Consider the following 12,260-nt stretch of genomic DNA (forward strand, 5'->3'; position numbering starts at 1 on the left):
ACAGACATATGTAGTGAAGTATTCATTCAGGTTAGATAACATCATCAGTAGTATTTTTCCAATAGTGTTTTCTGCTGTGAATGGAACAATTAATTCAACTGGTAAATGTGGGACTTTTTTTTTTTTTATCTGACAGTACTCCTAATAAAAAGTTCTTGGGGCCAGATAAAGATGTCTTGCTACAAGTACAACAGTTAATGATATATTTTTGGATGACAGCACTGAACTTTTGCAGAAATAATTAAACAAAACAACCAATGACTAAACTAGACTATAAAGAATTTAACTAAAAAGTCTAAAACTCTAAGAGGAAGCTAAAATGGTCACTCAGAATTTCGGCCAATCAAAGATACCCGTACTTTCAGACGATCAGAATGCTTATAGGTAATTTATTATGTAATCATTCATTCTGGTGGTTTTCAATTGGAGTTGTTTTGCAGTGCTATCTCACATTTAAGTCTGTAGTGAGTGTCGTTTGTTGTCTCCCAGAAAGGGGCGGGGACGACGTGTCGCAAGCGGAAGTTCCCGGATGTGGTAATTAGTTAGTTTCCGGCTCCGCTGTCGACTCTGACCCCCGGCTTGAGCAGAGCCCTGCCTCTGTCTAACAAAATCTCTGGTCCCATTTCTGAAACGTAGGTTGGCTCGTGTTTCTTTCCTGTGTGAGATTGTGTTTTTGCCTTCACCGTGTCCTCAGCACCTTTTTACAAGTGTATCTTGGCAATAAAGCTGACTTAAGGTAAGGTCAGCGCCTTCCTAGCCTAGCAGCTAGTTAGCATGTTAAGCTAACAAGCTGCTCGAGAGATGAGTGACTTTCCGTTGAGCTAGCCATTTTCTAAACACAAATGAACCCCAGTAGACTGCACAGCCTGTCTTTCTCACTCGGCAGAGTCAATTGTCGCATAACAGTTGTGGGAAATGAGGGAGTCGATAAGCCACGATGTTTAGCTAGCTTAAGCTGCATTGCTGGTAGCGTTAGCCAGCGCTGTAGTCTGTGCGAGCTGTGCTTGATTGTGAACCATTTATCCGATACAACAAGACAAACTAATAAACTAGCAAAATAGCAGGTTGGTGTGACCTTCTGGTATAAAGCTTTTAAACTAAATCTGTTAACCACTAAGCAGAGACAGAGTCAACACATCGTTAATATTTGCAGCGTTCCTTTATGGATAAACTGGGAGATAATGTGTGCTTTTATCTCCTTAAATACTATTTCTGTAATTAAGAACTGATTGATCAGTAACAAAGGCTGGTATCTTTCCATGTCAACCTCTTGCATGGGTTTTAAGAGCAGTGCATGAACTGTTATCAAGTTATCAATCAAGTTAAACTCTACAGCAGCAAACTCATTCCTCCACCTCCTGCCAGCTACATCCACTGATGACCATAGATCTACTGATGACCATAGATCTAGCATGGTGATGGCCCATGTTACCTTTCTAATATTTTTGATATGGTTGCTGTGTCACTTATTTGCTCACGTCATCAAAAATGGTGCAACTTTGCTCTCCGTTGTAATCAGCAATCCTCTCATCCCTTCCCTTTCCTTTTCCCCGCTGCCAGGGTGTCCCCCCTCTCCATGTGTGGTACCTAATGGGCGGCTGGTCTCGTAGTGCCGTGCTGGAGCTGTACCGGGCGCTGCTCCGAGCAGGGCGTCACCTTCAGTACACCGACCGTAATTACTACCGCCGTGCTGTGGCCCGCGAGTTTCGCCGCTGCCAAGCCCTGACAATACCCGAGGATAAGGAGGACGCACTGAAGAGGGGCCAGTTCTTCCTCAGCAGCCGATTGGGTGGGCTTATGTAGGGGCAAGGGGTCACGGGTCATCTGGAGGTGGGTTAAAGGTCGTCCGGAGGTGTATCTCCCAGGTGGGTTTACAAAGAGGTTAGCAGTGAGGGTTTTTAGATCGGAGATCTGAGATTTTGTGGGTGATGGTGGACAATTTAGTTTTGTAGCAAAGGTCACAGATCACTGTGTGTGTGCTTACACATTGATTTTCCTTCTGTAAGTACAATGCTCAATTGTATGTGTAATACTTGATAATCTAGTCACATATCGTGTTGTAGCCAGTGTCCTGTTGTCTTACTGTCTCTCTTTATCTCCTGTTTTCAGTGGCAAGATGGCTGGGGTGAATGGAGACCGTAAGGGGAAGAAAGATGACAATGGGCTTGGTACAGCCATTGACTTCATGCTTTCCAATGCCAAGCTTGTGCTGGGAGTGGGAGGAGCAGCCATGCTTGGCATTGCGACACTAGCTGTCAAAAGAGTAAGAGAGAAGTGGTTTATTTCCAACTTTTCGTTTGCCTCATAACCCTCCACTTAAATTCTCTTACTCCACCCATACCAGTGTGCACCCAATTCTTTGTTGTGCAGATGTATGACCGTGCCATAAGTGCTCCCACCAGCCCCACAAAGATGGAGCAGACTGGGAAGAGAAGCTGGGAGGAGCCCGCCTGGATGGGTTCGTCGCCACGGGTGCTGAACCATGACATGAAGTCCACAGTTAGCAGGTCACTGCAGTCTCTGCCCACTTCCTCACATGCTTTTGAACCAGGTGAGGAAAACAAAGTGTCTTGTAAAAGTTAAGTTGAATATGGCCTTCGTCCTTGTTTCACTTGTCTTCCTCATATTATCATGTATTATTGACAAGCCAATTTTGTGGTTTAGACTTTCAGCCAGCTGTCATTTTATCTGTTGACAGGCAGCCTAATTGGAGGAATCTTGCTCTTCCTTTACAGTGGGTGTTTGCTCTCTGTAGCACTGTAGTCAGATGTTTTACATTAGTTTTATATGATGTAGTGGATCCTTATTGTTATTATTTCTCAGATGCTGGAGAATTTAGTATTTAATTTAGTATTTGTAGATAAAGTTTTTCAGTTTCTAATATTATGAAAACACACCCATGCCTCTCCCATCAACTTTACCTGCTGCCCCCCCCCTTCAAAAATCATTATATGAAATGGTGGATGAGGGAAGATTTTAAAATGGATTACAGCAAATTAATATTTTACATTTCAATTGCTTCCAATCCCCTCAGACTGTCTGCGGAGGGCTATGGGTCGAGCTGCTGTGGGAGGCAGTGGCGCCACTCAGTCAGACATGCTGCGGGCCCGAATGCGTCTGTCCCTGCAGGAGCATCTGTGGGAGTTCTACCAAAATAATGTGAACATCCCCACGGAAGAGCAGGCTGTGGCTAGGAGGGCAGCGATAGACATCTGTTCTGAGCTCAGAGTGTTTCTTCACGCCAAATTACCTGACATGCCTCTCAGAGAGATGTACCTGAGTGGCAGTCTGTATGATGACCTGCAAGTAAGGAGTTACACGCATTTGGTTGTGGTTTTGATTTTACTTTATTCAAACATATTGATTCGATTCAAACTTTTTGTGAACTTTTTTTTCATTGGTTAGTTTGTATAAAATGTATCTACATTTCACCTAGAATTTATTTGCTCCCTTGACAAACATGTGCAGAGAAAGTTATTTATATATAAAATGATACGGGTGCAGAAAATACAGATAACACGAATATTGAATTTGCCATCTCTTCAATAACTCTAATGTTTTACCTTCCTGTTCATCTCAGGTGGTAACAGCAGATCATGCCCAGCTCATGGTGCCTCTTATCTTGGAGAAGAACCTGTGGTCGTCCATCCCTGGGGAGGACACCATCATGAACGTCCCAGGTTTCTGGCTCGTCCGCAGGGAGAATCTGGAATATTTCCCACGGAACAGCAGCTACTGGGACCGCTGCATGGTCGGAGGTTACCTTTCCCCTAAATCAGTCCTGGAGGTCTTTGACAAGCTTGTTGCTGGCTCTATCAACTGGCCAGCCATAGGGAGCGTCCTGGACTACATCATCCGTCCTGTGGTTCCCTCAGAAACACTGACCCTGGAAGTGCAATACGAGAAGGACCGGAAGTTGTACGTGGACTTCCTACCATTACTTGTGATGGAGGATGGAACCTCGCTAATCGCCAAACCACATCGTCTTGCCGCAGAGCGACACGAAAACCTCTGGCGGCAGAGCTTCCGCGTGGCTGAGACGGCGCGACTCAGGGCGCTGGACCAGGAGGATGGAGGCTGCCGATGCGCCTGCCTGAAGGTGGCGAAGGCCGTGTGCAAGCTCAACCCCGCCCTCAACAGGCTCAACGCCAGCCAGCTCACCAACGCCATCTTGTTGCTGTGCGAAAAAGAAGGCGACTGGACCCAGGAAGCGCTGGCCGACCGCTTCCTTCAGCTGTTACGAGCGCTAGTGGGACACCTAGAGGCTGGGAGGCTGCCCTGTGCCCTCAGCCCCAAAGTTAATTTATTCTGCGAGCTGACTGAGCACGAAGTAGACGAGCTGGGCTACACACTCTACTGCGCCCTCTCAGACCCAGAGGGGCTGCTGAGAACTGCTGCGGAACAGCCACCCCAACCCTGACAACCTCGTATGAGAGCATTACTACACAGCAACAAGGCACGGAAATGTTCGCCACCGTTTTGTGGGCAATGGTGACCTTGAGCCATTACGAGGTTCCTGGGGGGTAAAAAAAAAACTGCATGGAATCAGTCTCTCTCCAGAAACACGTGGTCTCCTCATTCGTAAATGCGTCCTCACAAACACGATACGTACAGTAGCAGTTTGTCAACGTTGAGATCCGTACGAGCCTTGACATGAGAGCTATATGTGGTGTGACTGTGCAAATACTATTTTTTATCTCCCCATTGGAGTTTATGGCCCTCACTTCAGCCATTGTATTAATGAAGTTAAGAATAGATGTGCTTATAGGGCCGAATGCATTGGAATAAAATCTGCGTTGGTTGACTCATAGCAAAATGGAACGAGAAAACATGGAATCTGAGAAGCAGTTTGTACCTCTTCATTATATTGTAGCTCTTTTTAACTGGTTGAGTTTTAAGAGAACGCGACGCAATTAAATGTTACTCACTCTGTGTTGAGATGGGTCCGTGCCACTGTGTCAAGGGGACAGAATGAGATGCTGATTGTGTGTATGCCAACCCAAAAGTTAATAAATCAGTGTTGATCAGCCCGAAGGACTCGACGTTCTTGAATTAAAGAGCCAAGTTAACAGTTTCAAGTTCAGTTCGAACTCGAAGGGTTTGTAAGAAAGCTTCATTAATACAGTGGCTACGTTATAATATGTGTGCTTTACGCATTTCCAGAGATCTGTTAAGGCAAACGCTAGGCTGGAGCGTCTGCAGCTTGCATGTGTTAACTACCAAAAAAATCAAAGGGGTGAATATGAGCTGAGGTATGTGTTGTCTGTTTCTAATGTTCCCAATTTGCGCCATTCAACTGTGGTTCTGATATCAAGTTAAATATACGTCCACAAATGGCATATATAATACCGTATATGGAAATGTGAAGTTTCTGATTTGTTGGAGAATGAAATTTGAACAATACAGCACCACCATTTTATCCTAAACTTATTTTGGCGTGAAGAGAAAAGGTCTCCCTCCATGTGACTGTCTGTCTGAGTAATCCAGAGCAGCTCTTTGTTCGCTATGAAAGGGGGGTTTCTTCTCCAGTCTCGCACGTGCTGCGTCGGTGCAGAGGTCTAATATGCTTTATTAACCCATTTTTCATCTGGTACGACCTTGGTCACGGGTTATTTTGCACTGTCAAAATGTTTAGCGTTCTGTTGTAGATTTGCAACAAAGCTTATTGAGACAAAGTGGAAGTGCTTTTGTCTGCTTTTTTTTTTTTTTTTGCTTTAATTTAAAGTTCACTTTAAATCGAGATCATTGCCCTCCCTATGGGTTGCATACACTTGCTTGATCTGTGGCAAACTCTGTCATACCTTTGACCAGACTTAAAGTTCTTAAGCTCTCAGTCCCTCTGCAGTTTCAGAGGTCCATTATCAACAAAACGCTGCTGTAAACATGACACCGACCTGCTAGAGAAGGTTTTGTGTTTGTCATTTGGTGATTTAGTCTCAGTATTACCTTCTGTTCATGGCCTAACTGCCCTCAGAGCATGGGCCCTGTTACCTCTGTAGTTCTGTATTTGTGTGCACACTTGTGTATGTTTTAAATCCACCTTAAACCCAGATTAACTTAGAGGTGCCTGTCTGTCTAGAGTAGGTTGCCAGACGTGGATTAATGCAATATAGTGGGGGTGTTGCAGGTCAGTTGTGGCCCTGTACATGATGTATATGGCACCAAACAACGGCATGAGCTGTAGTGATGATCACTACTGTCAAGTCTGTGTGTATAGTAATAGATTACAGGTGCTAATCTGTTTTTAGTTCATGATCTGATTGAGGCGGATCTACTCACAGGTCCTGTTATATAAAAGCCTCTTTCTGATATGTGATTAGCCTGATACTCAGTGGAGCTCAGTTCACCATCACTGCATTGCAGGTGGAGTTTGTGTCTCTGTTTGAATTACTACCCAAAACACATTATCCAGAATAATCACATGGCTGCTTTTCGTTGACACTTTTAGCCTTAGAATGGGGGAAAGAAAATGCAGTGATGTGGAACTAGTGTCCCCTCTGTCCTTAACCTACATTTTGTCTAGCGTACAATATGGAGGGATTTAGGTGGTTTATAGTTCCTCTGTGCATTCAGTTAATCATCCAAATGATACAAACAGGTGAATATTTTTGTATTTATTGTACATTTGTAACCAAAAAAGAGTTGAATATTTATTTGCACTGATTCAGTCCCACTAATTGTCCTTCATGAAGTGCTTTGTTCTGGATGTACTCGTATAGAGTGAACCCACAGTGGACCTTCTTTGTGTGCATATTAAGCGTCTTCCTTTGCAGACCTAATTTGCTACAAATTACTACTGTGCTGAAGGAAGGGGAGTCACTGTGCCACACTTGTAATATCGTTGTAAAATGAAACCCAAAGTAGATACTACCTCTACCTTGTGGAGAGCATACTGGCCATATTGCTGTGTTGCATGCTGTGTATTTTCCCCAGCTTTTTTTTTTTTTTTTCTTCCCCTCCTCCCCCACTTTTTAAGTTCAGCTCTGGAGTTGAACGATGCAGCACTTTGTATACTTCATTAAATGTTACAAATGACATTCTGTAGGTTCATCTTTGTTCCCCCCAAGGAAGCACGCAGTTCGAGACATTTAAAGCTTTATTCAAGTGACATTTGGTATTACAATACATATTAGGCATGTTAAAAGAAACATCCTGAGGTACCTTCACTGTTCAAACGCAGCCCCAATTCTAATTTTATCCATTATTAGACTTTGGAAGCTGAAAATGTTATTTGCTAGGAGTTAACAAAGTTACATCCAAACCATGGAGGTGCATTTGTTCCTCCAAAGCGTCGAAATTACAAAACAGCACAAAATACATTGAAGTGCATAGTTCTAGTTGAATGAAACTTATCAAAAAGATGAAACTCAAACTGGAAAAATAAAGCAGCTTCACAGACAAGTGCAAGAAAACAGAGTGAAGCAGTCCCTTTGTTCAGTGGCAGAAATCCTCTACGCTCCTCACTAAATGTGGTAATGGCTTTTAATGTAGCATCCATACTTATGCTGAGCGTAAACAGCATTATTCTAAGCAGATGTGAGATAATGTATATGGCAAGAACGGCCCTGCAGTGATACACAACCACCATTAAAAACCGACAAACATAACCTTGTTGGTGAAGCGTGTGGTCGTTTCAGTCAAAATCACCGCTTGAAATACACTGCAACATTTCCTACAAATCAATGATCGGTAAATTACTTGGCAGGGGCGAACCCCACACGATCGGCGTTCCTGTCGAACACAGTGTAGTACTTTCCAATGAATACATCTCCCAGGATCCACAGGGGGCCTGCAGGGGGCGGGATGTCCATGGCCATGAAGCCTGACAGACAGATTGATGTACCCATCTGAGACTCCTGCAGCCAAGGAGAAAAAGTAGACATTTAAATCTATAAAAAAAAAAAAAAAAAAAAGCCAACGGACTTGTGTGCCCCTACGACAGCGCTCACATCCTCGCGTGCACATGAAAGCTACTGGTCGCACTAAAAAGGGACTTTATACTCGCTTAATTCAGCCAAGTCAAACTGCTCAGGAGCATTTACTTCAGCTGACATAATGTATGGAGTACGAACAATTAGAATAACCAACAAGTTTTTCAATGTACATACAGGACGAGGGAGAATCGTATTAAAATACAAAAAATGTCAACCTATTCTTTAGTATCAGTGACTTTGACTTAGTTTAATCCAAAGAAGGCCGCTGCAATGTTATGTCGAACTTTCTCCATACACCCAAGACACAATATTGGAAACCTAAATAAAATACCAATACTCCACCCCCAGGCCTTGAACATTTAAAAAAAAAAAGACTGAAGCGTCTTCATGCAGCTGTAGAAGATCAGTCAAAGTGCTTTGAAAAAAAAAAGTGTCATGGCTACTGTATTGGATTGCATTTAAAAGTAACACTACACTTTTTAATTAGTTTGAATAACTGGCAGTGATGGAAATTAAAGTGAATGTCATCCCTCTGACGCGAGTGTGTGTACCTTCATGACATAATCCTCTCCAGTCAGGTTAAACATCTTCCCTCCGATGTTGAAAGAGATGGCGGGGAGAGATGGGATCCTCTTACAGTCGATCAAGTACTAGAGAGGATACAGAGCCAATATTACAGCAAGCGTAGGAATAACATGACCGATGCCCTTAATAGTTGGTGCTTTTGTTGACGTGTGTTGGTTCTACCTCTCCCATCAGCAGGGGCAGAGCGCCGATGGCTTTGTGCAGCGCCCTGATTTCCTCCACGGGGCCGACGATTAGGGACGTTCCCGTGTCGACAATAGCCTGGCAACCGGCTTTGCAAAGAGTCAGCTTGTTGCCAACTTCAACTCTGGAAGGGATGGAGAGGGGGCAGCAGGGTGGGGCAGAGACAAGAGGCATCGGTTTATTTCCAACACTTGCGTAGAGATTTGTTGTCATGCTATCGTACTGCAGACGGAGAAAACCGCCAATTTAAAACTATGATTTTACACACAGATTTCCCTTTCAATGTGTGCACCTGCTTTGTGGAAATAACACTCCCCAATGGTAAAAGGAACGCATCCATGACAACCGGAACGGAAAGTGTAAACCAAGACGTCAGTTCCTTGTAATAATGAAGCCACAGAAGGGGTTTTCTCACCCGTTCACCTCGATCTGCCAGTAGGCCTTTCGCGTGACGTTGACGTAGTGCAGGTCACCGGTGTAGTACTGTGGGTCTGTCCCACCCAGCATCAGCTCTCCTCCTACTGTTGCTGCTGGGTCTCTAAGAGACGAAGCGGACAGAAGTGAAACTCCGGACTCAGGACTGCGAAAACCCCACAGTTCCTGAATTAACCACTCTCTGACCAACAGTTGTGACCATACAGAGCAAGTCTTGTTAGTTTGTGTTATTCATGTCTGTTTGTTTCTTGCTTCTTCGGTCAGAAACCAACCTGCTTATGTAGAAAGAGAAAATGTTCTGGGGCAGCAGCTTGGCAGCCATGGCCGTGTCAAACACGGGGGTGACTTTAGCCACCGATATGGAGGGGTAGGCCATGCCCAAGACCCCATCAAACCGTGCCACTGCAAATGTGATGCCGGGCTGCTTCACTGCTTCGCCAAACTGCTGGCCGGGAACAGGCAGGCCGGCAACCTGCGAGCACAGGAGAGAGAGGGAGAGGTCAGTAGAAAACACAAGTCTTTTAATGGGTTGATAGGAATGGCGTGACCACCAAAATTGAGGAATGCAGTTAAACGAAAAGGGCCACGTGAGTGAGCGTGTGGGGGGGAGGGAATGTGAGTGAGTGCGTCTCAAACTAACAGAGACAGTGTCCTCGCTGATGAAGCCCGACAAGCTGCCTCTGCCGTACCGGATGGAGAACTCGGTGCCGTTCTGGACGTATGTGCTCGACTTCTTAGAATTGTAACGATGGTGAAGCCCTGGAGAGAGAGAGAGGACGGTCCATCAGTTATCTTGTTAGTATCAGAGAGTCTGTGTGAAATGACTACACAGTTCAGAAAGGCAATCAATCAAAAAAGGGACCACAAAGATGCAAAACCACTACAAATCGACAATGTTGCTTTGAGTCTCTTTCAGTTGGGGGGGGGATCTTGCTCCTATGTAGGAGAGGCAGGGGGGTGTTGTACTGTACATGATGTCTGTGTCCAGGGGCCAACTAATCTGTCTAATCTAGGCTGTACACTCTTCAGAGTTCCAAACGGTGACTATTAATTAAGATTACCATTAATAATGTACAGTTAATTATTGTAAAAGAACCAGGGCTTTAAATTTAAGTCTCAACACTTTACTCTTTTTGCCAAAGAGAATCTATCATGTGACAACGCATCTTTCACAATGACAAGAGTGTTAGGCCTTTAGATTGTAATTGAGGTCATGCATTAGGTCTACTTCCTATTATTTTCTTAAACGGGACACCCCTTTGTTTCTTTTGAACTTCTGTCCTACTTAAGCAGTTAAGTTATACATTCCTGTGTGTGCGCAATACACAACAGTTAATGGAAATGACACAGCAGCACTTTTGCATGCATACTTTAGGTAAACTGTTAAAAGAATAGCGAGGACAAGTGTGATATTTGTAGTCACCGCTGGTGGATAAATACAGGGAACATTTTCCAGGAAGTAGTCAACAGACACGCGTACAGCACAGTGGATCATTTCTCCCCCAAAAAAGAAGCAAACTCACAGCAGGCCACGTCGAAGAAAGAGCAGTGAATAGAGGGGACCCAGAGGTTGGAGGAGCCGGTGTCAAACAGCACAGTAAACTCCTGCGGAGGGGTGCCGATGCTGATCATCCCGTAGTACTGGGCCTGAGGAGACGACAGAGTCTGCTGTCAAAATCCCCCCCCTACATCTGCATCAGAAGAAAGATTAAGCAGGCGTTTTTCCACACACAGCTTTGGACCAAAAACTTAAAGTAAGAATGCACAAGCGTAACTTGCAACATAACTAAAGACAGGATTCCTTATTGGAGCTTTGAGAATGACATCTTTGTCCATGAGAGTCAAATTAAATTTAAAGGACAAACAGAGAAAACTGTATTTCTCACCCCATGTCAGCCTTATTCTAAATTATTTAATGGAAGAGGGGACAATTGGATTAGTGTGATGGAGGCTTTGCACATCTGGACTTATTAGAAGCTGCCTCCCTCCAACTAAAGGAGCCCTCTCTCAGTATCAACCACACTTTTAACATCAGGAGGGGGCAGAAATATGACTTAGAAACAAAACCCATCATGCAGGCCTACATCCATGAAGTTGGTCAGCCTCTCTACGGGCACTTTAGGGGAGGGGGAGCCGCCCGGTGCTCCGGTGCTCTTCGCCGAAGCCAGCAGCTCCTCGACAGACATCCCATTGTCGCTCATGAGGCGGCGGACGCTCCTGGTTTTATGAAGAGGAACTCTGCAATGAGACACCATTGGATTTAAATGTCACAGGTGCGCGCGTAAAGGCTCGTGCTTCCTGGTACAGAGAGTTCCGATCCGAGTTTAACGAAACTATGCAAACCGTGCTGATCACTGGGACTGCACCAGTGTGTCTTAATCTGCGGGAAGTACTTTTGCACTTCGGACGCATTTTAAATGGAAACACGTGTGGCTAATTATGCCACACACAAAAAACAACAAAACAAACACGGAAGTTAACGCTCACACGCAATAATCTGCATTCAAAGCAGCGTGTTTTATCTGTGTAACTTAACCTGAAATGTATATATTGACTGGCAGCATCGGCCGATAAACAGTATTTACCTGATGATGGCGGCGCTTTCAATCATCAGCAGCGCCCCGATGATACAACATATCTGCAGCCGTGTCATGTCGGTCCCCGCAGAAATAACGCGCTTTTCTCTAATTTCCGACACCAGTTTCACAAACACAGACCACTATTTCAACTGACGCAGAAAGCAATGCGAGAGCGCTTCGGCAATGTCCGTATTTACTCGGTTTCCGCCGGTTTGTCGCTCGGTGATTGGAGGAGAATAATCGGTACTGTGCTCTGATTGGTTGAAGAGGATGGCCATCATTTCGCATTACACACCGGTGAACCGGGTCTGTGAGCGGTCACGAGGTGTGCTGTGATGGAGACATGAGTGATTGGACACGTAGTGTAAATGTTTGAAAAAAAATCCAGCTGAGAAAACATATAATAAATAAAACATTCCTCAAATAGTTAGTCGAATATCTTTATCCTCACAGAGTCCAGAAACCTTATCATTCGATGTGAGTCTGCCTTTGGCCCTGCTAATCAAATCTTGCACTTTTAGTGAAGAGCTTGTTGCATTTGAGA

At 44.5% G+C, this 12,260-nt stretch overlaps 2 protein-coding genes across 2 annotated transcripts; one reads left to right on the forward strand and one right to left on the reverse strand.

Annotated features, from left to right (window-relative positions):
* The first annotated feature begins 1,740 nt into the window (after nucleotides 1–1,740).
* Nucleotides 1,741–5,234, forward strand: mief1 (mitochondrial elongation factor 1). Its single transcript, XM_070847243.1, has 5 exons — nucleotides 1,741–1,865; nucleotides 2,110–2,263; nucleotides 2,371–2,551; nucleotides 3,035–3,306; nucleotides 3,581–5,234. Exons 2-5 carry the CDS (start codon nucleotides 2,117–2,119, stop codon nucleotides 4,418–4,420), a joined length of 1,440 nt encoding a protein of 479 aa, XP_070703344.1. The 5' UTR covers nucleotides 1,741–1,865; nucleotides 2,110–2,116; the 3' UTR covers nucleotides 4,421–5,234.
* A 1,844-nt stretch (nucleotides 5,235–7,078) lies between these two features.
* Nucleotides 7,079–11,865, reverse strand: napsa (napsin A aspartic peptidase). The gene is made up of 9 exons (XM_070847244.1): nucleotides 11,723–11,865; nucleotides 11,222–11,375; nucleotides 10,661–10,784; nucleotides 9,778–9,896; nucleotides 9,410–9,609; nucleotides 9,118–9,240; nucleotides 8,682–8,826; nucleotides 8,486–8,584; nucleotides 7,079–7,856 (listed from the first exon to the last, which is right to left on the reverse strand). The coding sequence occupies exons 1-9, from the start codon at nucleotides 11,788–11,790 to the stop codon at nucleotides 7,695–7,697; spliced, it is 1,194 nt and encodes a 397-aa protein (XP_070703345.1). The 5' UTR covers nucleotides 11,791–11,865; the 3' UTR covers nucleotides 7,079–7,694.
* Nucleotides 11,866–12,260: the final 395 nt, after the last annotated feature.

Source organism: Pempheris klunzingeri, chromosome 17 (assembly GCF_042242105.1).
Source record: "Pempheris klunzingeri isolate RE-2024b chromosome 17, fPemKlu1.hap1, whole genome shotgun sequence".
NCBI classification, from domain to species: domain Eukaryota; kingdom Metazoa; phylum Chordata; class Actinopteri; order Acropomatiformes; family Pempheridae; genus Pempheris; species Pempheris klunzingeri.

Bases quoted from the DNA above. Each gene is read 5' to 3' on its own strand.
- napsa (XM_070847244.1), bottom strand. From the start codon at position 11,790: ATGACACGGCTGCAGATATGTTGTATCATCGGGGCGCTGCTGATGATT. The intron at 9,610-9,777 runs GTTAGTTTGAGA...CTGTGCTCGCAG, and splicing joins TCAGCGAGGACACTGTCTCT to GTTGCCGGCCTGCCTGTTCC. The intron at 7,857-8,485 runs GTACACACACTC...CCTTGGCTGCAG, and splicing joins GAGAGGATTATGTCATGAAG to GAGTCTCAGATGGGTACATC.
- mief1 (XM_070847243.1), top strand. From the start codon at position 2,117: ATGGCTGGGGTGAATGGAGACCGTAAGGGGAAGAAAGATGACAATGGG. The intron at 2,264-2,370 runs GTAAGAGAGAAG...TTTGTTGTGCAG, and splicing joins CGACACTAGCTGTCAAAAGA to ATGTATGACCGTGCCATAAG. The intron at 3,307-3,580 runs GTAAGGAGTTAC...TGTTCATCTCAG, and splicing joins GTCTGTATGATGACCTGCAA to GTGGTAACAGCAGATCATGC.